Raw genomic sequence first — 27810 nt, 5'->3', positions numbered from 1 at the left:
TGAATTCTAAATTCCGTAGAAAGCTGGTATAGTGAAACCAGTTTTGTGAAGATATGATCACCTCTTCTACTTCCATTAAATTGAACTGCACATTTTTGAATTATTGGAGAATGGATGTGTTCTGTTTTTCATGCATTTTTTTTTACTGTAATGACAATGAAGATAATTGATTAATTCATTGCATGAGCCCGTAATGTCATTATCTTAATGGCATTGTAATGTTCCTATTAGAGATTCATATTATTCAGTTTGTTACTAGAATAATTTGGTCCCGTGATTTTGCAACCGCCAAAAGAGCCTTTTAATAGTGGTAATTCATTTTATCTTATTTAAAAAAATTAAACTCATTTTAGTTGTGCCGTATTGGTCGTTTTGTTCTATTTTGGTGCAAAAAAACATATTTTGCCTGGATGACGAGTTCAGGGATTGCATCCTGAACTGGTCACCAAGTCATAATCAGGCCTGAATCCGAAGTTGGGATTTCCAACATGGTACTTACATTTTCTTCGACATTCCAAAAATAATGCAGTGTGTAAAGGGCCTCTCACCCAAAGCCAGCCAGGATAGTCTCTTGCCAGCCCTGTGACAAGTGCTATAGAAAACGCATTTGGCAGCCAAATCAATATAACATGGAAAATCCCAATTTAACACTTAATTTTGTGTGATACTTTATCAAATCATTTGTGTGTGACACTCACCCAAAAAGAATTACCCCAAAACCTATTTGTTGTAATTTAGGCAAATTTCATTACATGCTGGATCCAAAAGAAATTTGGATTCAACTGCTTTCTGCTGTTAAGTTCCTTGATTTGATTGATTCACTCTTTGGCCATTTTCCAATTCTGATTGGATTAGGATAAATTATGAAGCCGCGGCTAGAAATTAGAATGTGTGTGCACATACACACACGGGGAGCTCTAATTAAGACTCTGGGGGTATTTGCTATCTGTCAGCTGGAATCGATTGTCAAGGAGACTGACACATCAATGTGTGTATGGGTGTGTGTGTGCGTAAATACCTGCTACTTATTTGTTTTATTATTAGGGAGGGGGCAAATATAATATACATATCGTGTTAGATGATTCCACAACGGCAGGGATCCTCATTTTGAATCGAATAGACGCAACGATCATTTTTCGGCACTTGTGGTGTGTTCATAATGATTTTTGTCGTTTTCTTAAGAGTTCTCACCAACTACCATAGCAAATCTACTTGTAGTACTTTTGTTATGTACAATTTAATTTCCCACAATGACAAAAACGTTCTTTCTGATACAGACGATGATTGTCAAATTTATATAGTGCCATCTACTGCTGAGGAGGACTTACACAACGTCAGGTGTTTTTTGGGAGGTTAAGTATCAGAGGCCGGAAATGAGAAATGCTTTAAAAAAAAAAAAAAAGGGTCAAAGTCAGAACCGAGAACTGTGAGGCCAAATAAGCCCAACTGCATCTTGCTGCATGTGTAATTAGCCACGATGCCTTTCTGTCCATCAAACGTGCGGATTGTCCGCAATTTCCCAATCGCAGTTGCAATCAATCAACTGACTGTGCGGAGGGGGAGGGGGGGAGTGATGGCACTGACAGTATAGACGACATGTACTGGGAAATGTCACCGCGGCGATCAATGCTGTTTAACGAGGCTAGAGGCTGATCCGGACCTCATGCGAACGCCTCCCATTCTCCCGCCCACATTGCCCCGTTCCACTCCGCTTAATCCTCTTCTAGTCTCTTCCAGCGAGAGCCCACCACGGGAGGACCATGAGTCTGGGTTGAGGGTAAACGTTCACCCCAACGAGATTACGCGGCATAGCAAAATCAAAGAACACAGGAGGCAGGATAATCAGAACTAGTTTATGATTTCAAAGTGCTGAACAGAAAATCCAGTGAACCAAAGAGAAAGAAAAAAAAAAAACTCAAACCAAAGAATATTTGGAAAAAAAAACAGCAACTTTTTTTTCTCTTCTTTGAAAACAATGCACGTCGTACCACAATATTTGAAAAAAGCTAAAAACACTTCAAAATATTAGTTTTTTGTATATTTATATATTTATATATCTATAGAATTTGCTTTTTTTTTCTTTTCTGGTAAGATCGCTGCTGCCGTGAGTGTGTGAGTGGGCTGGGGTGCGGTGAGACACACAAACACACGAGGCGAGCTGCTTTTTTGACAGCTTCAAAACAAACCATGCTTAAGATGCTGGCTTCTCTGACACACGCACGCACGCACGCACACACACATTAAGATGCCGACACTCGCACCGCCACTAGCAAAATAATAAAAAAAAAAGACTGCGGAATGTTTCTTCCTTCTATCTTTCGAGCACCCTCCTTTTCTCTCCTCTTTTCTCCAGGTCGGGTGTGTGTCGGTGCTTCTTGCCCTTTTTTCCGGGCCGTAAGTGCTTCAGAAGCTCATTTTTTGTCTCCCATTAGTTCCATTTGAGTCAAATAAACACACAAATGAAATAAAAATGAGCATTTCAAGTCTGAGTGAGCAGTCATCAATCATTAGTGCACAGTTTGTCCTCTCAAGCCGGATTTTTCTCTCTCGTACTTTCGTTGCTCTATTGACAATATAGGACACGTCTTTCCATTCAAATCACTTAGAGTTTGAAATTAAAAATCGCTTTCTTATGTGATGAGAAAGCGGTCAGAAATTGCACTTGGAATCAATCAAGACTGTTTTTCGAAATATTCTGTTGTGTGTGTGTGTTTTTTTTGTACATGTGTGATGTCACTGAGTGACATTTTTATTTTGGACCGAGTGTTTTGGACTTGTGTTCAATTATGTTTCCTTTCACTAGACTGTACATAGAAACTAACATCTTTCCTTTTCTTTTTTCTTTCCAGAGAGCAAAAAAATCCTCCATCTTCCATCTCAGCCTCCATGTGAAAATCAGAAGTGGCAAAGCATTTTTTATTTTTTTTTTACATTGGTAAAAAGTGTCTATTTAATTGATGGTCCATTGGAGGGAGTTCTCGTGGTTATCCCGTTGGCATCACAGCAAAGTGACTCTGTTATTGTCCTCAAATTGGACATGTTTTTTTTTTCTTGACTGCATCCTTCGCCATCAGTAAGGCAGAGTGTCCAGGAACCTGTCAATCAAGGGCGGAGGCGGCACCAGGTCCTCCAGCTTCAGGTAGAAGATCCGCTGAAGGCCCTGAGTCCTCTGGGAGCGCAGCTCTGCCCTTAAACCCAGAATACGACTCAGGGCGGGCGCCGCCTTGGACGATGAGGAAGAGGGGCCGCAGCCCAGGTGGTCTCTGAGACAACAAATGACTTTGTTTTGCAGATCCTCCACTCGCTTGGAGTCCTTCAGGCCCGGAACTTGTTCTGGGAAGGACAGAAGAAGAATGTATTAAGCAGCTTGTCCATCTTACACGCTACGGACTCGAATGGAACACAATGAGACTAAGGAGAAACGTTCCACGAAATACGACAGCTACATTGAGCAAAATGGTGAGTTGGATTTTTAATCATTTGTTTGTATTTGTGTCTAAAATATCAATCATTTCAATGCTGAATCTATTTTAACTCAACTTTTATGAAATATTAATCAAAATACCACGTATAGACTGGTGGGGCCGCAAAGAATATCTATTATTATATGTTTTTCTTTTGTCAGTATAAACTACTCACAATTCTGAGCTAATTGTGTTTGATTTCTCTGAAAACTGTCCAATTTTCCAAAATTCTTGGAATGAACATCACATGAAAGGTTTCTGGAAATTATTATTTTGCCTGCATTTAACCTCATTAAAACAACAAAAAGAATTTTTTTTTTTTATGTTTATCGTAAGTCAATTCCCATTAATTCCCATAAAAACCCAACTGCCCATCTTATCCCACTGGATATTTCTGTCCAAATGGAAAGTTTCTGTAAATGCGCTGGACGTGTTCCATCCCTTTGCAAGCCCAATCAGCTCATTCAGCTGAAAGAGCAATTGCTACATCTTCTTTTATATTGAATTGCACCTCATTAGCCTGTATGGCTCAACTTCTTAACTGGCTTTAACCTGTCTCACTCACTTCAGATCAATACACGACCTTACCTAATAAGCCCCCCCGAACGTCGTTTGCACACACGCACTCAAAGGATAGACACACACACATATATATATATATAAATAAACACTTGGTGGCACACAAATGCTCCCTCCAATTCAAGACATTGACAAAGACAAAAGTGCTCAACAATTAGCTGATTATTCGGCCCTGTGAGCAGCCAAATTAGATTAGAAACACACACACACACACACACACACACACACACATACGAGTGCCCATAGCAACTCCAGTGGCACCCAAACCGAGCTTAATGTGACACTAACTCATTCTGCAGAGCACAGGGTGTCCACCGTTCCGAATACACGCACACACTGACGCACACACACACGCACAGGCGCTGCAGGGAGGCCGTGGCTCAGACCACTTTTGGGATATCCATTATAGGAAGCGTATTTATTGTTTGTTTATGTGGCTCTTTTGTTTGCCGAGTCACTCCGGCCCACCTTTCAATGCGTCTCTTTCAGACCTACGCACTCACTCCCCTTGTCTCCAGCTCCTGCAGCGGAGGTGTGTGCGTGTGTGCGGCGCGGTGCGGTGGGGCGGGTGGTAATCGATGGCTGCCTTTCTAAACAGGCCACTCCGAATGGGTCGATGGCCCGGTTGCTTTGGCCGTGTGCTTGTGGGCTTTGCCGGGGGTGGCGCTGAGACGCCGGCGCAGAGCGGCGCTCCGTGGTGGGCTGGTCGATGGCGCGCCGAGTTAAGTGCTCCCCCAGAGAGAGGAGCTTGGGTTGGGGGCTTTAGACGGAGGAAGTGAAGGTGGTGGCAGAGGGCCGGGGCGGGGGGGGGGGGGCTGGAGGTAAATAAAGTCTGCCTCGAGGGGAGGATTCCACATGTCATACATTAATTGAAAGAATCGGACATATTTGTGATATTAGCATGGATACGTTGAAATAAATTCTTTCATCATCTTCGCCTGTCAAAGTGAGAAGAGGCGGCCAGAACTTTAACACGTTTCTGAGTGATCTGAGGCCTGACTCGGAGGCAGTCACAAGGAGTCATGCCCATATCGCCTGTGACATAACTCCTTTCAGCTCTCCATTTCTATCCAGCTCGGTTATCTTTCAGACAAAACGTGGCTTTTAAGCTCACGTCACCCAAATTTTTAAGCCTTCGACATTGTGGAAAGTGTTTCAAGCCCGACACACTTCCTGCTTGTCTCTTGCATTTTCTCTGCTGCGTGTTTGACACATGCACATTGATTAGAGCGGCAGGTGTCAGACAGGTGCAGCAGGTGCTTATGGGTATCAGGTTCTTGTTACTGCGAGAACGTGCGTGTGTGTGCGTACGTGTGTGTTTCCGAGGGGATTCGTCCACCTGATCGCTGTCACGTTCAATTCGTCACACATAAACAACAAACCAAAGTGGCTAAAAATTATGACCAGGATCGCCTTAACAATCAAATTTGTGTGTAGTCCTCAAAATGTACCACATGATCATCTTATGTTGTTTTTTTTGTTTTTTTTTTACCTGTGAGCAGCACAAGCGCAGCCAAGCAGGCAAAGGCGGAGGCGTCCAGGTTTAGACTCTGGAGATGGGTGGAGAAGTCTCGAATGGAGTCCAGCCATTCTCCAAAACCGCGAAGGCACTGGAACCTGTGCAGCACCAAACCGTTGCAGAACATCAGCTTGTCCTCTGACAGCATCGACCTGGGGAAAAAAAGTAGGAAAAATGCTTCTTGTTTATAGCTTTCGCGACATCTGTATATAATAGTTGGACCACCGGAGCAAAAAACAATACAAAGTTGGCATTCACACACAATTGGGATAAACATCAAACATGGCGACGCAGATTTTCAAATTACAGTATGCCGTTTTTTAAAACATGCCCACTTTTCTGGGAACGTGGGAATGAACGGCCGGGTTAAGGAGCCCAAACGGGTACGACTTTAAAGCGCTTTGACCGCTGCGTGCGATGGAAATATGTCTTAATGAGGAAATGAAAAGGCTTCCTTCAGTTACTCATGACACAGAACCGGAGAGTGAGAGCATGTGCCATAAGCGAGGGCTATAAAGCGCTCTTTATGAGTGCCTGACTAAACAGCATGCTTCCTTCTTATTAGGAACCTTCGTAAATAAATCCCCCCCAAACAAAGGGAAGACAGATGCAAGACGTAGGTGAAAGGAGATGAAATAAACGGTGTGCTTGGGAAAACAGCTTCAACTAGAAGAAACTATCTCAGCGAGTTTTACCCTTCCGTCATGCTGTGCTACATTTTTGTATTTATACTGAGTGAAAGTCCGTAATAAGATAATCGTATTGTACATTTGGCAAATGATGACGCCTCCAGACTTTGAACCGTCCTGGACGAGAAAACTTGTAAGATCCATTTGTTCTATCACCTCAGGCTTGGAGTCTCAGGGTTTTTTTCCCATTGCTCTGAATATTTTGGAGATTTTGTTGATTTGCATTGCAGAAAGCCAAATTTTGAAAATGTCATTTCACGGCCAATGTGGCGTCAAGTTTACGTGGTCTTGAATTTGTTAGTCAAACCAATTTTCCCTGCGATCGGAATGATCAAATTACAGACAAAAGATTCCAAAGAAGAATCTGGAATGTGTGATGTCAAACATCAGCTCAAACAGATAAAATGCCTCATTAGGAAAAATGAGTGTGACAATCCCCAAATTTGGAGCATATCAAGTCAACGCTCGGATGTGACGCATGTGTCTGAGGACGCTCATGTGCCAAAACGCGGACAGTGTCCACATCCACGTTATATACGGTTGGATTTCTGCCACGCATTCCGCTCACCCCTGACGACGGCGTCGCCACGGCAACCCACCCATAATCACAGAAACTGTTTGGTGACGGGGGGGTGCTAGTACGCCGACGGAGAAGTAAATTTCCTCGCGCGCACAAACCCTGACACGCACTCTGACGAACGTGCGGACATACGCTCGCACGAGGGGGGCGCCCGGGTTCAACGCGGGGTCGCTTAACGGGGTAAAGCTCTCACAGTGTTCCCGTGCGTGTACATGTGAACGAGGTCGCCTGCGTTTAGGGGTGACTCACAGTCCCAGCCTGAGTCTTGCCCTCCTGCTGGAACTGTGATGCCACCACCCGTCTTCTACCCACCCTGCACCTGGACCGAGCAGGGTGCAGGAGAACAAAGTTGTACATCATCAATGTGTGTGTGTGTGTGAATAAGTGTGTGTGTGTGTGTGTGTGTGAATAAGTGTTGGTTTTTTGGCCGCGAGACGACAGCCCAGGACAAAAGGATGAGCTTGTACGCCGAGCCCCCTCCTCGTCATAAATTTAACCAGCCGCATGCCTTGCCAGGGCAGAGCGGTAGTCCCGGGTGATGTCGAGGCTCAAGATGACCCCGGCGGGAGTCCGAACGGCACCAAGCAGCCGTACAAAAACTTGACTCCTTTTTTTTTTTTTTTTATGTAAGTCAGCTGAACTAAGCATGAATTTCCTGCCCTAACTTGTCAGCTGACCTGCTTTTTAGAGGTTCTGATCCTGTCAGATTGAGAAACAACACACACACAGACGCACACAAAGCCCGTTTGTGCGTCACATATCAGACGAGCGGAACTCTGTGGGCGTAGCTGCTGTCATAGACACGGACTCCATTCATAATTTTCTTCATATGGCTGACTATTCAGCTTCAGATAGAACAACACAGTTGCAGTACAGTGCTGGAGTACAATAGGCTACTGGATGATTGCACTGCTCAACAATTTTTGCAATAGATGAATTTCTTTGCGATGATTCTTAATCTTCCCTTGTTTTTCTCTCGAGCGTATCAGATTTGTCATCATGATAATATCGCCATGATAATGACTTTAGACTGGAGTGGTCGCTTTAGAGCGCCTCGTTGTTGCCGCTTGGAAAATTCTACGATGACCCAATCTAGTTTTCACCCAGGCGGCCTTGGTTTGACTCCCAGTATGTCGGGGACAGATTTAACGTTCTAGCTTTCATCTCACCTGTGAGCTAGTCGCAAGACAAACAGCTCCAGGAAGGCGGAATCTATGAGCAGGTTCTGATCATCCCGCTGGAGCTCGGAAAAGCCCGGCAGCCGGTCGACCCAGCACCGCGTGGTCTCCATCGAAATGGTGAGGAGCCTGTAGAACAGGTGGATGTGCTCTTCAGAGGAGGAGGAGGGAGGGTCGGCAGCGCTGAACTGCGGGACGGTGAGAAACGAGACGTTAGCGTCTTTATGAAGCTTCTCACTGGATACGGGTTTGGACCCCTGTTGTGCTACCTGGCTGTAGTCAAGGTCATGGGGTGTGCAGTGCGAGTAAGCCCTGAGCAGAGCGGAGATCAAGCTGAGGGGTGGCGAGGGAGGGGCCACCTCTGTCTGCAGGGGGCTCTTTGGTTTGGAAGGCAAACGGCCACGACGCCCCTTCAGGCTATCGGTGCGTACCACTGCGGAGGGAGCATAAAGAATCGGCATGAGCGTGAATGATGATACATAAAGAACACCTGTCCTCGTGCTGACAAGTCTCTTATCGGTATTTTTCCAGCGGTGCTAAAGAATCTGAAAGGATGACGGGAAGCTTTACAAGCATTCCCACACTGGAGGCTAAGCAGCCAGGAGGGGGCAGTGTGAGTTGTGGCTATACTTGTTGATGGCAAAGACAGGTGCTTTGTAATCAAGAAAAAGTGTTGCCCAATTATTTTACCAAGTTACCATTGCGTGATGACGTCATTGTGTCGTTAGGATTCCAAATGACGATTCCAGAAATGGAATTAGTCACCAGGAAATGGAATTGTATTAGTTTTTAGAAATAATTTCAAATATGTCAAAGTGGTCAGATTTGTTTTAGGTAGCATAGAGCAGTGTAGACAACAGTAGACGGTTTCTTTTGGACTTTAAACCAAAACTTGTAGAAATAATCTGGACCCTATATCAAGTATTTTCTTCAATACTAAAAGTCTCACCCTCAAGTGCTTTTCAGTCGTTGTAAAAAAAAAAATGCAGCCCAACTTCCAGACAATCGGCACATACTGTTCTTCCAAGTATTTCCAACAAAATGTCCTCCGTAACAGTCAAACAATAGGACTCAAAAACAATTTGTCCTGTAAGTAACAAAATATGAAACTCTCTCAATGTAAACTTGTGTTCCTTTGACTCAAGCCAGTTGAAAATTGCAATTGAATGAAGCTAATGTCAAACAGAAAGCAACCGAAAAAGAAAATCTATTTAAAACACTTTTTAAGTGAACAACTAACACTCATTTATAACAACTTCCTACAGGCCGGGTGTGATTAATTTCTGGTCCAACTAATTTGCTGCCATCCAAAAGTTCGTTCGATGTTGATAACAGCACACCGTTATCAGAGGGAAGCAGTAGCTCTAAAAAAAGTCAATTTATTTCTGTTTATGTCTAATATTTGGCATAAATAATTATATAAATCTCTAGCCCTGTTTCCGATATGCAACTATGTTGATGTGCTCCAAGATACTCAGTTAAGAGTCTTCCTACCTTCCTTGACCATGCCCACACTCAGACACTTCTGGAAGCGGCAGTACTGGCAGCGGTTTCGTCTCCTCTTGTCCACAGGACAGTTCTTACTAGCCAGACACACATACTTGGCGTTCTTCTGCACGGTACGCTAGAGAAGGAAAAAAAACCCAAAACAAATCAGCCTCCAAACACAATCAACCACCAAATATTTGATATGTTAAATTCAATTCAAGCTCTCTCCTCCTTCGCCGGCAAAGAATGAAAGCAAAAGCTCGCAGGTCAGTTTTTAATTACGTGCTGAAAGGGGAAGCTGACATCAGTATAATTAGATAAAATTAATTTCCCAACAAGCGTCGCCTGCAGGGGGGACAATTTTATTAGCGCAGGGCCTGACAATGGCGGCGCGCGCGTGGCGTGCTGGAGAGGCTCCCGCGAGACAGGCGGCGGGAAGGAAGGAGCTGCGTGATCAGATTGTTTGTGAAGCTCGCGGGTCAGCTCGTAGCACCTCGGGGGCCTCGTCGGTCGCGCCTCTCTCGATGGGCCCCGAGGGAGCTGTTTTCTCCTCGGCTGCTTCGCGCGATTATTACTGACCTTATTAAAAAGAAATCAGAAACGGGACGCGTGGGGACCGTCTGCGCTACCCGCGTGGACAACAATAACAAAAATGGTAGTGATAGTCTGCACTCCCCCGCGCATGCAGAAATTACACTTAAGCCGCCCTATGTAAAGGAATTCAGAAACAATCACACTACATGGCCAGTTAAGTGGTTTTTATGTTCAATGAGGAAAATGCTCGCACGGAAGCCGTGACTCTTTTTTAAAAATGAAAATAAATACATCCAATTAGAAACCCTCTTGAGTCAACCGCGTCCGCACCTCCAGGGTAATTGATAGCGCACCAATTATTTGCATGCTAATGACATATGTGAACGTCTCACATCTCTCTCCGTGGTCGCTAACGCTCGCATGCGTTTACAATGACCACATCGTAATGAGGGTGGCATCGCGAGTGGGGACAATGGAAGGTGCTCCTGAAGGCCACATCGGTTCAGTCCATGTGAAAGTGGGTGCGGTGAGTGTGTGCGTGTAAGCATTCGTGTGTGTGCATGTCTGTCTGTGTTTGTTGTGGTGACTTTGCTAACTAAAGCAGGGTGGAGTGTGGATGGCGTCTCAGCAGAGGTGTCCTTGGTGACCTCCATTAGAATTTACATGCAGGTATGCATGCACGCACACAAACACACCCAATGATGAAGTCACCTCAATCTATATGAAGCCAATTTCAGTATGTATGGAATGGATTTCATATTAGGTGTGTCTGTGTGTGTGTGTGTGTATGGCGGCATAAAATTCAGTTGTATGAAAGCGTTTCAGCTCTGTTTTGGGTGTGTTGTTTCTTTTTTGTTCCAGTCATTAAGTAGTCAATTGAGTTCAGCAATGTAGCAGAAGGCGTGAGTCAATTCTTTAACCAGAAAATTATTTAAAAGAAAAAAAAGTTGAGTCAAATCAAAATGACAAAGCAAGAGACTTCAATTAAATTTGAAGTTTTACTAAAGTGCGGATTGTCTTTCCTGCATTTTCAAAAAAGGCTTTACAGAATGTTCCGTGGTTTGTTAACATTGCTAACATTGTTACCATAAACATCAAAAATTGTTCCAACGCAAATGACCGTTTTAGTCCCCAATAGTACAAATTGTTCTTTTTTTTTTTACAGCGCAAAAGCTTCAGAAAGTGAAACGAGTGTGGCTTTTGTGTGGGAGAGACTTCCTTCTAGAAAAAAAAAACCCCACAGAAAACAAACACAGTAAATGTTAATTTGGATTTAGTTAAACGGGCTATATTAGTGAACGAGGAGCACACACAGCACGGAGGTATGCAGAGGCAGATTCTTGACATGTAACATGTGCTAATAGCCGTGGTTTAAATTAAAAGCCTTCGGGGACTTTGCTCCCCCCTTCCCCCCCTCCCATCCTCTGCTTCTTAATCAGGGGCAATCAGAACTCTGTGCTGTGTGTCCGTCAAGTGCAAGTTGGTGCAGGGCAGATTTCCTGAACTTATTTGAATGTTTCCAATATGGAAAACACACTTTTTTTTATGCTCATATAATTCCAGTCAATAATGTGTGTGGAAAAAACGGTGCCTTAACAAAATCAAGTTTATCTAAAAAAGAAATTTTTTTAAAAATCAGGCCCAAGCAGATTAATGGACCGCATTATTCCGCCTAAATAATAAAAGAAGAGCTCAAATTAATTCACTGTGAAAATGTGTTTCAAATTGCACTGATGAACTAACAGTAATTTTACATGCTAATACCGCTCCCCCTATAATTGAATGGTAATCTATTTTTAAGGGACAATAAAACCATTATGATAATGGCGTGCGCCTGATGATACGGAAAAAAAAACACGTGTGTACCATAAGCGTGTTTTAGCCGATGTGATTCCGGGAACAAATTAAGCGCAGTCAAATTGCTGTCTTTCGACAAGTGTGCAAATGTGATGCATGAGAGGAAACAAGGCTTGATGGGCAGTACAGCAGCAGACAGACCCCCCCCCCCCTTTCCCCCTCGGCCCCGCCGCAACCAGACGCCGCTTTCATTAATTAGTAAATAAAAACAAATCGTGAAACTAATTGAAAAGAATGATAATCATTTACACCGACCAGAGGCATGATTCAATTAGATCCGCTTTCTTTGCTTTGACTCTTAATTTGTCTCTCGCGCAGCCGGCGACAATATCGAAAAATAGGTTTTATATGAATTAATATGAAAGTGATCACGGACTGCAATATAGAGAGTTTGTTTTTTGGTGAGAGTACATTAAAAAGTAAAAGTGTTTGCGGTCACATGGTACGTGGGATATGTGACTCAATCTGTGAAGTGACTCATATCATAAGTGCTGCATGTAATTTTGCACTCGCTGATTCAAAACAAACTAAGACCGAAACAATATTGCACAAAAGCGGAATGTCGCTTCTAAAATACGCTCGCCGTAATTTATTTAGAGTGGCTTTGCATTAAGGCGGGAGAGGTGGGGGATTTTTTTCTCGGTTGTCTTAGCGAGAGCGTGTGTTCTCACATAAATCTCGCACCCATACACGTACACACACAAGCCATGCGCACACTTTGGCCACTTGGTTGCCGGGAGCGACGACCCCTGTGGGTGTTCTGTGCTTTCATAATGACTCCTCAGACAATTTAGAGTGGGGGCTCAAGGTTGGGGCGACTCAAGTCGAATACAAGAAAATTACAGCTTGTTTGTCCAAATATTGTCATATTTTCATATAGGCGTGCTTCTGTGACACAAGTTTTTTTTTTTGTGTAGGCCGTGTTAAATTTACAACATGTTGAGTGTGTTTTTTTACCTTGAAGAAACCTTTGCAGCCCTCACATGTGCGGACTCCATAGTGCTGGCAGGCCGCGTTGTCCCCACACACGGCGCAGGTGCCCTCTCCTTGGGGGCCTCGTGGCGGGGGCGAGGGCAGGCTGTCCCCGAGTAAAGGGCCGCAAGGACCGAGAGCCAGGGAACGAAACGCGAGGCTGGTACCCCCGGCCCCGCGGTGCAGCTGGTACATGGGCTGCTGATCCATGGGCGGGCCGTGAGCATGGGAGACCGAGGTGGACGATGAGGAAGAGGAGGAAGATGTGCGGACGAGGCCTCCTAGATTCTCGTAGCCCCCCCCGCTGTGGGGCGGCGAGTGTTGGTAGAAGTGCGGAAAGCGGGGCGACTTAAGGGAACCGGCGGCGTCCAGGCCGGAGCCCATGGAATGGGGGTGTGATGGCGGGACCAGGGAGTGATCCTCCCAAAGGAAAGAGGTGCCGGGTTGCGGGGGCATGGAAGGGGTGGTGGGCGTGGAGGGGGGAGATTGTTTAAAGTACATGGCGGAGGAGGACAGGGCCTCCAGTTGCGCGCTCGGGTAGCTGTCCTCCTCCTTCTTGATGGCGGGCCTGTGCGGCGGCATCTGGTAGAGGCAGGACGACTTGTGCTCGTAGCCCCCGTCCACAAACACGTTGAAGCTGGGCAGCGAGGTGGTGGCGGCCGCGGCGGAGATCTCGCCGCCGCCCAGGTCCAACTTGGTGTAGTCGGAGGTCATGAGGTCAGAAGCGTAGCCGTCGCCCTGGTAGCCGAAGGACTGGCCGGAGTAGGCGGAGCCTGGGTGGGTGGGCCCGTACTGAGCCTGCACGCAGGGCATGTCTGTTGGGAAAGCGCAAATGGACAGTTAAGAGACATCCCGGCAAACCGTGGCGTTAAAAACAACGTAATACAACGTTAGGAGTGTCATTAGTCGGGGAGGAGAATGTGATGGCACGCTAGTTAATCACTTTTTTTGAACAGAGGAGCAGGACTTTGACAAGGAGCGATGCAGCGCAGCAGAGTGAGTCCAAGATTTGTGAGACACACATGCACACACGAGGATTAACAGTAACAAAATGCTCAGCTCGATTGGAACACACGAAATTGTTGTGTATTGTCATTTTTGAGATTCATCATCTTTACTTTTTTGAGTTTTTTTCTTATTTGCAAAACCGCGCAACCAAGAAAGCGCTAAGACCAGCCAACTTCATTGACTTCTTTGCGTCGGTTAGTAAAATGGAGCTAAATAATGATGGAACGCCATAGTGGTGCTGAATGCCTGCGCACACAGACACGCAGACACACACACGCAAACACACATGCAAGCGCAGCTAAACGCAGCAGACGCCAGTCGCTACGACTTCCTTCTGATTGAATCTGGACACAGCCACACTTGATTTGTGTGTTTAGTGTCTATCCTTATCCTTTACGTCATACGCCTGCACGCATGTGCCCGTGTGCGCGCGCCGACGAGCGTGAACTGTCAACACGGCCACTCTCGCGTCGACACCCTCATGCGCACCGTGTGCCGTAATAGCCCCCGTCGTGTTTGTCCAGTCAAATACGGGACTGTGGGTAAAGCACTTACAGATACTTCCATCCACTTACACACGTGCGGACTGGGGGGGTCGTAAAGGTCGTTTAAAAGTCATAGGTTGATTAAAAAGCACAAAAAGTTGAAAGGTGGTGACGTCTCATGACCGACAGCAGAGTTACTCATGCCGGAAATGGGCGGAGAGGTACATTAATTAGCATTTTTATAAGACAATGTCCTAAAGGGCAACGTTCTTGTAGTGCCTTGAAAAGCTCCAGTATGACTCACACAAACACACACACACACACACACAAAATGAAATCGTTGAATTGAGAAATTTGTCTTCAAACTTGTACGGTCAGATTATCTGCATATGTGAAATGATCACCTTTGCTTGAGCATTTATGGATGATTCATCTACCAATATAAAACCGGTGAAGAGGGAAAATTATAATAACCACAACACTGACAAAGGAAGAGTAAGCAAAAAGGCTGCACGAATTTATCGGTCCTTTCTGCTGAGTCGACAATATTGAATAGAAAAGACAACAAAAATGGGCCACTGTTATTTTCGTTGTCAATGTCTTGAAGTCTTTGGGCTCTATTGTCATGAAGGGTGGTGTGCGGCATATCTGTGTGGAACTAGGTTAGACTTATTAGTCACATCAGAGGAAGAGCTGCGCCGCTGTGGGAGTGGTCACAATGGATTTTAATCATGATCAATTAAAGTGGCTCCCTTGAAATGCAATGCACTTGTCATGCTACATTTGCGACATACGTAGCAGAAGCACATCGGCTTCCCCACCCACAATTATTTACACCATAGCGTTCTTGCTAAAAACGCGCCGTGCAAAAATCAGGATACGCTAGCATTCACGTCTTAGCACAGGTCTTTGAAAAAGAGCCGTTTAAGTTGAAAAAATGCATACTTTAAAATATCACCTGTAACGTTAAGATGGCTTTTTCTGTTTGCATTATTTTCTATAGAAAAACGTGCAAACAAATGGCTGCGCGTCCAGCTTCCTGGAATACCTTACGTTTAACTTTAGTGGCCCCTCTCATTTTTTTAAAATTTAAAACCAAAGTAGAGTGTAGAGGTGACCGTGCTCGAACCAGGAAGTCGAGACTCAGGTGGATTGTTTCGCACCTGTTGTGTCACATCCCTTCGTGCGCTTGCGGCTCGATGAAGGAATTAAGGCGACAACAAACAAAGACATGTCGTCTGACTTCAAACTGCGCCGATAGCCTCGGGCGAAAAACAGACACGTGTGACTTAAGTGTGTGTGTGTGTGTGTGTGTGTTTCTATGCAAATACCCATAACACATTCCTGCTGGCCTGTATGTTGTTAAGGATGTAAACATAAACCCGTGTACGTTCATTCTTGTCAAAAACATACGCCAGCATCTTGAGAACCAGTCAAACCACCTCGTTCTAGTTTGGCCTTGGAGCTCTCCCTCGCTAACATACAACCAGATTTTTATGTCACAAAAATTCATTTTCATGTATATGTGTGTGTGTGTGCGTGCAAGCAAGAGGACAGACAACCCAAGCAGAGTCAGACACACAAGTTGTGCAGCGAGGTAAAGGGAGACAATGTCTAACCTCGAGGTGCGCATTTCAACTGGACAAACTGCAGCTGTTCCAATAACTGAGTGCGCTTGTTCATTGTCAGAATGCCATAGATCTAACAAATAAAAACATGGAGGTTGCACATCAGTACAAAAAAAAAAACATTTGGGATGATGTTTCTATTTTTTTTTTTCTCGAGGTTTTGTTTGCAGTTGAATTGCATCAAACAGAAAAGCAGACTCGCTGTCAGTGATAACTGGGAGCTCTTTGTTGGACAGATATTAATTATAAAGCCTATAGAAGTTTATGGGAGGGAAAAAAAAGGCTATAGTTATAGATTCTCATGTCATTCACTGTAAATAGTTGCTCACACATGATGTGGTATGACATGGTATTTCTTGCATTTGTTTAGCTAAAATGTCAAAAGCGGCTGCACTTGCCACACACGCGCGGCGCGCGCACTCTTGCACACCGCCTGCGCGTGTATGCAAACACAAAAAAAAGAAGACAACAAATTCCAATGAGGTTTGCTGTTGAAGTCAGACCCAATTTTTTTTGAAAGAAAGAAAGAAAGAAAGAAAGAAAGAAAGAAAGAAAGAAAGAAAGAAAGAAAGAAAGAAAGAAAGAAAGAAAGAAAGAAATGCAAGGTTTGCGATGTTACCTGGTGTGAGAGCTTCGCGCTGAATGGTGCTGGGTGTGCGGGCGTGTGAGGTGGCGTGGCTGCAGCCGGGTCGGTGCTCCTGATGCGGGAAAGGCTCGTCGGGCTTCGCGGAGGAAAGCTCCAATCGCCGGCACTGCGAGCTCGGCTGGGAGCACTTTTCCGAACCTGTGTCTGGAGCAGAGAGGATGACTGAGGTCAAAACAGAACAACCCAATCTGTCATAGTGACTGCATTTTCTTTTATTTTCCAATTTAATACCCACAATGAGCCCCAAACATAAAACGTGTTCATTACACCCAAATTATCAACAGCATTTCAGACTTATTACCAATTTTGTTGCTGTATGCAACCAATTTAAAAAAAAAGCGTGAATTTCAGCACGTAGGCGTGCAAAAAAACTTAGTGGCCGAATGTGACCACTGAAAAAAAAAAAAGACCCATACAAGTAAGCACTTTTATAAAAGCAACGGAGTGTGTAAGAAGCTGCGGGCGCTCGCGTCTGATCACCACCGCGTTGGTCTGCTGCTGGGGGGGTTCATCTAGAAGGGAAGGCTGACGGCACGGGCCCACGCACGCACGCATGCATGCATGCATGCAAAAAAAGAAAGAAAAGGAGGAAGAAGAAGAAACTCCGGTGCACCGTGCGCCTCCGGGCCGCCTCTCAATGTTGTCGGACGCACGGCACACCGGGGATTTCAAGGTTTAGAGCGCCCCCTTTCCGTCACACACGCCCCCTTGTCAAAACGGAGATTCCCCCAATGTCAAGGCGCCCCTCATGCTCTCCTGACCTGTAAACCTCCACACACTCGCAGTACTGCCTAATAATACCTTAAACGGGACACTTTGGACGCCAACCTTCACGCGGAGATGGCAAGAACTCATTGAATTTCAATTTGAAGGCGAAACGAACTCAAGTGAAGCACATAAATCATCTTGTAGCTTTTCGCGCATACTTTTTTCTGCTCAAATTTTGGTTCCTGCCTTGTCATAACTCTGACATTTATAAAGAACAACTGATCTTATCATTGAAAAAAAAATAGCTGAAAGAATTCGAGTAATCTTCAAAACAAGTTATAATTGTCTTTTTTTTGGCACGAAACTGTAAGTATTACGTTATTCCCATTAAAGGTTGGCACTCAATTGAGTTGGGAGTGCGGTGTGGGAAGCTCTTTGGCTCAGCGCGCACCGGTAACCAAGAGAGCCGCACATAAGCCGCGAAGCACGCACCCCAGAGCGCCGGTAAAGCCCCGGTGCTGACTCGCCTCCCTTCCTCGCGCCAATAAAGCCGAACAGCGGCGTGTTTCCAGCCAACACACGTTTAAAAAGTGGCCACAAAGTGACGTGCAAAACAACACAAAAGCGGACTGCTTTTTTATAGTGTAAAGTGGCACATTGGGTCAACTTGTTTTTGTCCGAATTTAAAAGGGCACTGGAGTTGGAAAGATGAATTTTGATCACTTTTTGTGACTGGACCGAGCGTGACACCTCTGTAGATATTAATTTAAAACGCCGGTTTTCAAAAATAATTTAAAAAGATTGACCAATATAATGCTTTTAAAAGTCTTTCTGAATGAGGCATCCCATCTCCATGACAACCGGAGACGGTCTGGCTGTAAAAAAATTGAATGGAACTCGTCTCGGTTCCGAGCCTGACTGATCAACACATTTACGCGCACTCAAGGCAACGGTTTGGACCGCCGCTTGAGCGTAAAAACCGAATAAAATTCATAATAGTCGAACGTACTCTACTGGTTCGGCACGTGTGTAATTTTTCCAAAGTCCAAAATCATGAATAAGTTACTTACTGCTTTGCTGTGGACGTTCCGTCTTTACTTGTGATGACAAGCTCGCTTCAAGTATCCTTTCCCCATCCACAATAATCACCCAAAACTCGAAGGAAAAAAAGAAAGAAAAAGAAAAAAGGCTAGCGGAAAAACACGGTAAAAGTTTCTTTTCTTATGATTCTGTCAAAAGTAGTCGAAGTGTTTGGGAAAAATCAAAACTAAAAACACCTGAGTGCTAGAACGATTCTATTCCCGAGCTCTTCCTCGTGAGCGCCACTTTGCAAAGTGTGCACTTTGTTTATGCGCGCCGTCTGAGGGAAGAAAGTCAAATAGTGCATTTATGTGGGCTCAGCCTCCACTAGAGCGCCTGGTATGCGCTACGTCAATGTGACGCCATGGGATAGGTGACGTCACTCCAAGCAGCACTCTCGCTCTCTCTCTTTCTCTCTTCTGCGCTCTCGCTGGAGCGAGAGCAAAGCGAGAGAGGGAGTCCGAGCCAGCGCGTTGGTTTGATGGTTGCAGTTGAGGGAGTCCCTCGCTGGTGGGCGGTAGGGCGAATTTGCGTTCACATGTACATCAGTCAGAGCTTCTTATCGTTTGTTTATTTTTGTTGAAACTGTCAGAATAACCGGACAGTAATATGTTGATAAAAATAGTCTGTTAAAAAGAAGAACCGATCTGATAACCAATCAGAGACCTAAGGCGTGACTGATAAGGTGTCATTGTTAGTTCGGTAGGATAGGCTTGATGGACTTTGCTGAAACGATTGTGGAATATCCACCTCCAGTTTGCAATACAATTGTGAAAAAATAATGTCTTTGCTCAAAATAGTTTCCTTCTTTTAACTGCCTACTGAGAAGAAAACAATTTTCCAAATATCGCTGGATTGCATGCTGCCATAGCTTTGCTAACATCGTAAACCGGCTAAATTTATTTGACTTGTGAGATTAGATCGAGAACTGTTGAAAGCTAGAGGCTTGTGGTTTTCAGGGTAGAGCACAATGTACAGTATTCAAAACAAATCACTGTTTGAGCCCAACACAACAAACAATTCTCTTGAATGCCAGTGATTTAAAATAACTTGCTTCTCCGAATCTGTTGTGTCATAGTCGATATTGCTTTCTGGTTTACTTTCTGCTGTCCCTGTTAATCGTGTGATGTTGTTATTGGAGGAGGATGGACAAATTATCCGTCATATAAATCAAGAATCAAAATCATATGATTCATATATTTTTTTCGTTATATAATCGCCTTTCCCATTCCTTTGATTTAGGTCTATAGGTTATTTAATATATTTATATATTTTCCTGTCTTGTATTTATATAGCATATTTAAAAAAAAAAACACCACTGCTGTTACCGGTTTTATGCTAATGTATGTTGAAATGTTGTCATTGGACATTCTTTGATGAAAAAGAGACACTGAAGCCAACTCCAGCAGACATTTTACACGACAAACATAAAATTAAAAAAAGCTGCTCAGAAGCCTCACTGAGTAAAATAGAAAAAGGAAAAAAAAAAGAAAAGAAATCCTCACAGCCAATCACGAGGCGCGTATGTTTCTGACAGCATCCTAATTCTGGCCAATGACGAGTCTTGGTGGGCGGGGAAAGCCTTGACGCACTGAGGCTCGTGATTGACGCAAGCTTTGTTGCTAATTTTAGCTTCTGGCAGACGGAGGCTGGAGGTTGGAAAGGGGCTCCATTCATTGTACCGGGGCGGGCGCTACTATTTCAGCGGCGCGATTGTGAACCAGCCAAGCCAAATATAGTCGTCGACAGGTATGTTTAGCCCCGCAGCGTGTCAACGTTTGCATTCGACCAAAGGCGATACGGGATACCGACTTGAAATCCCTCCAAAGTGAGTGCGCGCTCGGTTTACAGTCAGCTGATGTGACGCTGCCGACCGACCGACCGACCGACCGACACACTCACTAAAAACAACTCGACAAAAGCAAACGCAGCAGCTGTCGAGAGTAAATCTCGACACTTTTAAGTTGCTCCGTCTGGGGGACTGGTCGGTCCTGGTTTGATCGACTCGGTTCGTGGGCCAAATGCACGGCAGGTTGGGAGCTGCACACAGCGGCTGCCTTCGCCGCCGCATACCGCTCAGTGCTCCGGGAGTCAGCTTTGAGACGCCCAAACAAAAAGTGAAGTGTGGGGGAAAGTTCTGGATGAACCCGAAATGCACAAAAATAACATTTACATGTGAACTTAATGATTGATTATGCATGTATTTAAATGCCCAGCCACTCCATATTTAGATTGCAGTTTAATTACGTTTTGTAACAAACACAAGCAATGAGTTCATCCAACAAACGCTATCCAACAATAAAGTAAATAAACCATTCTCATAAAAAATAATAATAGTTATCTACTTAGGTTGGTTGGAAATGATTTTGACTAGCAGTCTTTTAAGCATTCACTATTCTACAAAATCCCATCAAACCAGTTATTCAATCAGAAATGAGATTACAACAATATTGCAAACAAATCTTGGGTCGAACTGGGCAATGTCTCAAATTCATAGCTGACAGACCTTCAACTCGATTAATTGTCTCGTCCTAAAGTGGTTTGATGTTCTTGAAAATCATCGTTGGTCCAGCTTTGACACTGGTTTGCTTATACATTGATCAAATGCAACTAAATAATTCATTCTAAATATGTAAGAGATATCGAACCATTACTTCTCGTCTTTGATTGGTCTCAATCAGGCCTCCATCACATGTCCTTCTTCCGCCTGAAGAGTTGTAAAGAATTTACTGGGACATACGAGATCACTTTTTATAAAAGAGTGGCTTTATTTCCTAAAAGGGCCTTTTCATATTTGTTGTCAGAGAACAGTTGCACAAGCATGACGCTGACTCCGTTCGTGTTCTTTCCCCAAAACATTTCTTGGTCACTTTGTTTTTGTTTGTCCGTTTTTTCCTGGTCATTAATTGTTTGTGTGTTTTCACTCGGACATTCTGTAGCTGCCTCGCCGCTCACCTCAACACGATGACGTGTAAATCCAGATTAGCCCGCTTCATTATTCCGCCAGACCTGGAGTAGAGTAATATGAGATTATGACCGTGTCCTTTAAATAGAATCAAACGTGCCGGTAATGAACATTGTTCTCCTGCATTGGAAGTCAGTCGGGGGGGGTTTTACACACACACACAATGTCTGCTTTGTTAACTGAAAAGCCGCTGAGCTGATTTGAAAAGGCTTGATCAAACTCCAGTTTGGACTTTTATATTATTTTTCTTATGTTAAGCCAAAAACAAATGTTTCGAAGGTAATTTAACATTCCTGAATGTGAACAATCCAAATCCAGTGTAATCCAGATTTATGCATAGAGGCACATGTCAAAAAACAACTGGATTGACCAAAGTGTTTTGCATTTTATTTAAAACTCAAAGGAACATATAAAATAATTTTTTTTATATATAGTTCCAGCTTTACTGGTTTATTTATCTACGCTGCGCATAGTCGTCACGTGTCGCGAGGACAGCACAATGAGTCAAAACAGCAAATACAGGATCTCCCAGCCTCTAATGATTGTTTTGTTCCCCCCACAGATCACTCGGAGTGGGTTTCATTCAAGTTTTATAGCTGCGTCGGAGTGAACTTGACTGAGAAGAACGGTGAGTTCAAGTTTTGCTCCAGCATATCGTCACAGATCACATGAATCACATCTGAACTCCCGTTTAGTCGAATTTATACTGTTTCACAATTCGATATTAATGCACGCCATGTTTTATGGCAATCCATTGCACACAATTGTTGGATTTCCCAAATGACCGCTTTGGCCAGATTAGGCTTGTTTATCTTTGGTCCAGTACAAAGTGACATTGTAGTGTGCGAGAACAGTTTTGCGCCTACATACTATTGAGTCATGTCCGATTTATGGCCCGAGACACTTTCTTCCTTCGAGACCATAAGTCAGTCGCTGAGCCGTTCCAGCATCTCGGCGGCTCACAGCACCGAGATGCGGTGAACTCTACGAGTGAAAAGTGATTGTGTCACTTTGAATGAGGCCTCTATGCGGACGGGGCCAAAGCGGCAGCACTCAGCACTCCGGTGACACCGGAGAGCGAGGGAGAGCGCAGACGGAGGCGGAGGAGGAAACAGAGGAAGGCTTTTATCTCGCTGTCACCAAATCTGCTGTTACTGTACGTCAGAGCACAAGGAAGAGGAAGAAGGGGGTGGGGGGGATGCCGGCGCGGTGGCACACCGCTCAATGGTGGCTTTCTTCCTTTTCCGTGGACGCACACAACCCGGGGGGGATTCCCCCACCCGGGATTGCCCAAGTGGAGTAACGCAAGCCATCCTTGCCTTATCAGCCCAGTGCCCAAAGACAGGAGAAAGGGGCGGGAAGTGTTTCCATCGGTCGCGACACAGGCGGACGGGCAGGACGGAACCCGCTTAGTCGATGCTATCACGTGTTTTGGCACTTTCCTCGCTAGTATGCGTTTCCACACTGAGTAACACAAAGCAGCGTGTGCGTACTGTTCCGTCACCCCCCCCCCCCCTCACTTGTTTGATGACAGATTTATCACCTTTTTTTATGGTTACGCCGGTAAAGTCTACAGCAGTTATTCAAAGACACCCCGCCCCCTTTTTCTTCATGTGCGCTTTTTCTCCACATAGTTTTTGCATACATGTGAAGAGGTTTATGCGTGCATGGAAGTTTGCTACCTCCATTGTACACATTTTCCTCCATTAATTTGCATTGATACAAAGAGTTTATTGAAGGGAGGTCATGGAATTTTTCCGATGGAGCAGGTGACACCTTTTGTGCACGTGTTTAATATAAAAAAATATATAAAAAAATATATATGTATATATTAATTTTTATATATATATATATATATATATATATATATATAGAAACAAAAAAATATTTACAGTTAACCCTGCTATTAAACGATATATATATATATACATATATATATATTATATATAATATACAAAATATATTATATATTTATATATATATTTATATATTTTTTATAGAAACAAAAAAAAAATAAGTGCTATTATTTACGTCATCTGTCCGTCAAAACTGAGCATTATCTTTGTAAGGGCAAAATTTGCAGAGTCCTCTGGCTACATTGCGTGTCGTCTCATGATGTAAATGGAAGCGAGAAAGGCATCTTGCGTATTTTGGACCAGTTCACCACAGCTCATTCCGCTGCCTCAACTCCAGGCATGCTTGAAACATTGTAATCATAGAACTGGCTTATCTTGTTGAGAACCGCCATGGGATTTACAATGTCCTCATTTCACTCTTCACAGAGTTCAACGCAAAACAATGTTTGCCTTCTAACCGTTTAACTTTACATTGAGGCTAAGGGTGTGACTGAAGTATGATCTTGTGTTCCCAGTAATGTAATTACCGTGGAACAACCGAAAGCTAGCCCCCTCAGACCAATTAGTTCCGACCACCTTCAAAACGGGACTCGCCAACAGACTACACTAGACCATTGTAACCCGACTCTATGTTCTGATTTGAACTCACAGTTTTTACTTTTTCAAGTTCACTCGTCTTACAGTACATGAAGTAGCTTCGCGTTTTTTTTTTTTTGTAAATTACAGTGAGACTTTGATCTCACTTAGATCTCAAGCATAATTCGGTGGGGTGTCTCCGTGAGCCTCAAAGGTGTCACCCGTCAAAAATGTGTCCTCTAATGACTTCTCTGTTTAGTGTATTAGCGGTGTCATGCAGTTGATTACTGGTTTGGGTTAATTACAACTCTTTATCTTTTTAATAAGCACATTCCGATCGGCTATCTCTTGCGCGGCCATACTTTGGTTTTCGTTCTGGGGTGTTAATCCTGACATTTCAAAATAGTGTTTGAAAAGGTTTTTTGAAATAGAACAACAGAAGACAGATACCAATTGCTGCTAAAGACAACACGGTGATGAAATATCGCCTCCAAATATTCGTTATTAGGCTCCTTGTCAACGAATAATCCGTTTCGAGCTGGAGCGAAAAAAAAAAAAAAGGTTAATGTCAAGTGTGAAATGACAACTAAGAGCATTTCTTTTGAGCTGGTGATGTTGAAAAAAAAAGTCAAACAATTCGAGATTTTGACTTACTGTGAGTTAATTTAATAAATACTATTTTCATACTGACCTCACTCACCCTTAACTTAGGAGTTACCGTCAAAGTAAGCAAATTCCCTTGGCAAAGATTTTCTTTTGCTGCAAAGTTCAGACCACATTGACATTCCCTGTCAAAGGCAAAACCAAAACCGAAAGGTTGACGCATGTTGTCACATCTTGCAGTTGCCAGGTTGATTTGCATGACAGCCCATCCCAAAACTACCGTTTTTTTCCGTGTATAATGCGCAAAATTTAACTAATTTATTGTCCTAAAATCTGGGGTGCGCGTTATACATGGGTACAAATTTAAATTTTTTTTTTTTTTTTTTTAATATTTATTTATTTATTTATTTTTTTTAAGAAAATCATGGTACAACAAAACCAACAACAGGACTGACCGACAATAGTGTGTTTGTACTGTGCTCTGGTCATTTCGTCAAAGAAGGGATAATAGTCCTCTTCTCTTCTTGACTGACAATGAATGTGATAGTTTAATACAATCAGCAAATAACAAAATGCGTATTACAGGTAATATTTTATTTCACAACACTTTGCCTTGTTCCTTTCGTCTCTGCTGTTCACTTCAAACACGCTCCATACGAACGCAATGCTCTCGTATCAGACGCTTGCTCGATCACCTGCTCGTTTGCTGTCACAATGTACCCTACACAAATCCGAAACATTTGTTGCGGCTTCCGAGTCACGACGAGGGGCAAGTTTGGTTTCCAAGGGTGTTTTTATTCCTCTTCAACGTCTCTCCCATACAGAGCCGCCTTTTTCACATGTCCGCACGTCACTTTCCTCTCTTTTCATCTGATCGCGGTGGTGCCTTTCCGGGCAGTCGGAGAAATCAACGCCAACAAAAAAAAATACATCCAGCCTAGTTAAGACCATACCAAAGACTATAAAAATGGGACCCATTGCCTCCCTGCGTGTGTGACGATCATTGGGACTTAAAAAAAATAAATAAAAAAATTGGGTGCGTATTATACATGGGTACAGGCTTTTTTCCAGCATCAACATGCCATTTTTAGGGTGCGTATTATACATGGGGGCGCATTATACACCGAAAAAAACGGTAATTGCTCTAAATAATTGTTTAGAGTGGGTGCTGTTATTGTTGATCCTTGAGCTGTCATCACTGAAGCTTGACATTTTTTTGGGTGTCAAACCCAACTTCCATTGAAAGTAAATGAAATGCTTCCGTGTATGAATTCGCACAGCTCAAGTTTATTCAGGTTTGCATGATCACTGCTATATTTTTCTTCTCCATCACATCGTCGTCTAGATATAAAGAAGATGCAAGCAAAAATATTATTAAAAAAAAAATATTGCAAAACAATTTTTAACCAAATTCTGGAACTGCACAGGATTTTGGATGCAATAATCACATTGATACGTTAGCAAAAATATTTGTAGTATGCTTTAAACATCACTTTTAAGACTCATAGATCAAAATCCAAATGTTAGATATAAAATCGTTCCTGAAGTTGATGCACGGGACGCATAAGCAATAACTGCATGATGATGCATATACAAAGAACTCATAAATCAAAATTAAATAACTTTCTTTGACCCCCCCCCCAAGTCATCCAAATCAACTCAGCTTTGGACATCTACCACCTGGACTTGGAAACTTAAACAAGTGGAAACTCCACACTCATCAGCATCCAGTTGTCTCTGCCCCTGCGGGTTTCATCCATAACCTCCCAGGAACCCTTCAGAGAGAAATCAGTAAAAATAAATTCCATAACAACGATAGTCCAGGATGGAGGAGTGCCAATCTTTTCTACTGATGCTTAGCCAGCCAGCTGCATACCTGCAGATCAAGTACTTAGCTTGCCACTCCCCACGACTGTAACCGCTCACTTATTTAGCGGGAATGCAGCAGCCATAAAACTGCAAAACATAAAAATCCTATAAATCGTGACTCGCTTTATGTTACTCTAACTCACTGTTGTGGACCAGTGCTAGCTTGTTCGTGCTTAAAATGTCTTAGTGAACCCCCACAGTTGTTATATTTAGACCCTCATTCGTAAACAAATCAGACAAACGAACATGAGGAAGCATTGCGTGCATTGTCAGGGAATAAAACCTTTGAAATATGAAATATATGTCAACGAATCCTGACTTTCTTTTCAAATAATGACCCCCAACTCAGCATCTCACTCGTCTGACTCTTGACTCCATTTCGGTTATCTCAGGGAACGCCATGTTGACCTCTCTTTAAACCTTAGATTCACTCCTTCCCCTGTGTTCTTTTTCCTTTTTTCCTTGTCTTTTGTCCCCCCCCCACGCCCCCCTCTTGGTCCTTCCCTCCATGAAGGGGAACTTCCACTGCAGTCTCGCATCCAGGAACAGACTTCCACTGTGGAAAACAGCCACATAATACTGCTCAAGTGTACTTTCCAAACGAGGGCGAAAAAGAACACACACATGCACACAATACCCCCCCCCCTTCCAAATAAATGCCCCCAACTCTTTTTCTTAACTCATTCACTGCCATCACAGTTAAAATGGATATTTGACGTCTGTAGCCGTCAAAGGTAGTGAACGACTTTATGTTTTTTCTAACAATGATTTGAGACCAAAAAAAAAAAATCATCAGTAAAAGTGGACTGACCAGTATAGAGGAATAAATACATTTACCAAATTGTGTTGTAGGAAGTTTCCGTCACAGCATCTTGCGACTTCCTGCGTGATTGGTGAGTTTGTTCAAACTTTTGTTTATTTCGCCAGAAGAACATTTCGAATAGAATAGCTCCTTCCCATAAACAAAGTTCCATGTACTGAACTGAGGATTAAATTGTGCATCAACATTTGTCACAATGTGCCGCACATGAGACTTTTTGCTTGTGATTTCAACATCATCGACACCTTAAGATTATTGTTGTGCTCTTCGTGGAAAACAACTGGATGCTGACATTTTGTGAGTTTTAATTGCGGTGCTGTGCGAGCGTAAATATGTTTTTTTTAAACGTTTTGTGGGCTTGCTGCAGGGTTGGACTTGACACCATGATGCTGGATCAGAATCACTATTCATTGGCTTTTGTGTAATTGTGCCTAAAAGCTTGCCTTTCCGAGTAAGTGGCATAAACTGTAGGTTTGCTTCAAGCTTCAGCTAAATCAGAGATGTTAAAGTGTTTTTTTTTCTCTTTTCACATTTGGACTTAAATTCCTTCTATCAAGACAGCGGAATGGTGGAAACTCCTTGGGAATGGGTTCCATGGAATGTCTGGGCAAGATTCCTTCCGTCTTTTCCCCAGTGGAGTTGACTCTTCTTGTCCCATAAGATCGTCATTGTGCACAGAAATAAATGTTGGACATTTGAAATGAAA

General features: G+C 43.6%; 1 protein-coding gene and 1 long non-coding RNA gene across 5 annotated transcripts in view; one reads left to right on the top strand and one right to left on the bottom strand.

Moving 5' to 3' along the window:
* Positions 1-1839: 1839 nt before the first annotated feature.
* Positions 1840-18737, bottom strand: nr4a3 (nuclear receptor subfamily 4, group A, member 3). 3 transcript variants are annotated; one of them, XM_037274345.1, is made up of 9 exons: positions 18406-18737; positions 16601-16771; positions 15973-16054; positions 12846-13675; positions 9504-9633; positions 8279-8442; positions 8001-8197; positions 5536-5714; positions 1840-3333 (listed from the first exon to the last, which is right to left on the bottom strand). In XM_037274345.1, exons 3-9 carry the CDS (start codon positions 16034-16036, stop codon positions 3071-3073), a joined length of 1827 nt encoding a protein of 608 aa, XP_037130240.1. In that variant the 5' UTR covers positions 16037-16054; positions 16601-16771; positions 18406-18737; the 3' UTR covers positions 1840-3070. The 3 variants fall into 3 exon arrangements, with proteins under 3 accessions (XP_037130240.1, XP_037130242.1, XP_037130239.1); XM_037274347.1 differs by lacking the exon at positions 15973-16054; XM_037274344.1 differs by lacking the exons at positions 15973-16054; positions 16601-16771; positions 18406-18737 and adding an exon at positions 15517-15825.
* A 1328-nt stretch (positions 18738-20065) lies between these two features.
* The window catches only part of LOC119136334, a 30809-nt gene continuing 23064 nt past the window's right edge, over positions 20066-27810 (top strand). Inside the window, exons 1-3 of one of the 2 annotated variants that reach the window (XR_005100707.1) lie at positions 20066-20164; positions 21943-22008; positions 27662-27790. This is a non-coding gene — a long non-coding RNA (uncharacterized LOC119136334). The remainder of the gene's footprint in view (positions 20165-21942; positions 22009-27661; positions 27791-27810) is intronic. The other variant, XR_005100706.1, reaches the window with a different exon arrangement.

This window comes from Syngnathus acus, chromosome 16 (assembly GCF_901709675.1).
Source record: "Syngnathus acus chromosome 16, fSynAcu1.2, whole genome shotgun sequence".
NCBI classification, from domain to species: domain Eukaryota; kingdom Metazoa; phylum Chordata; class Actinopteri; order Syngnathiformes; family Syngnathidae; genus Syngnathus; species Syngnathus acus.
This window is presented reverse-complemented; position numbering and strand designations above follow the sequence as displayed.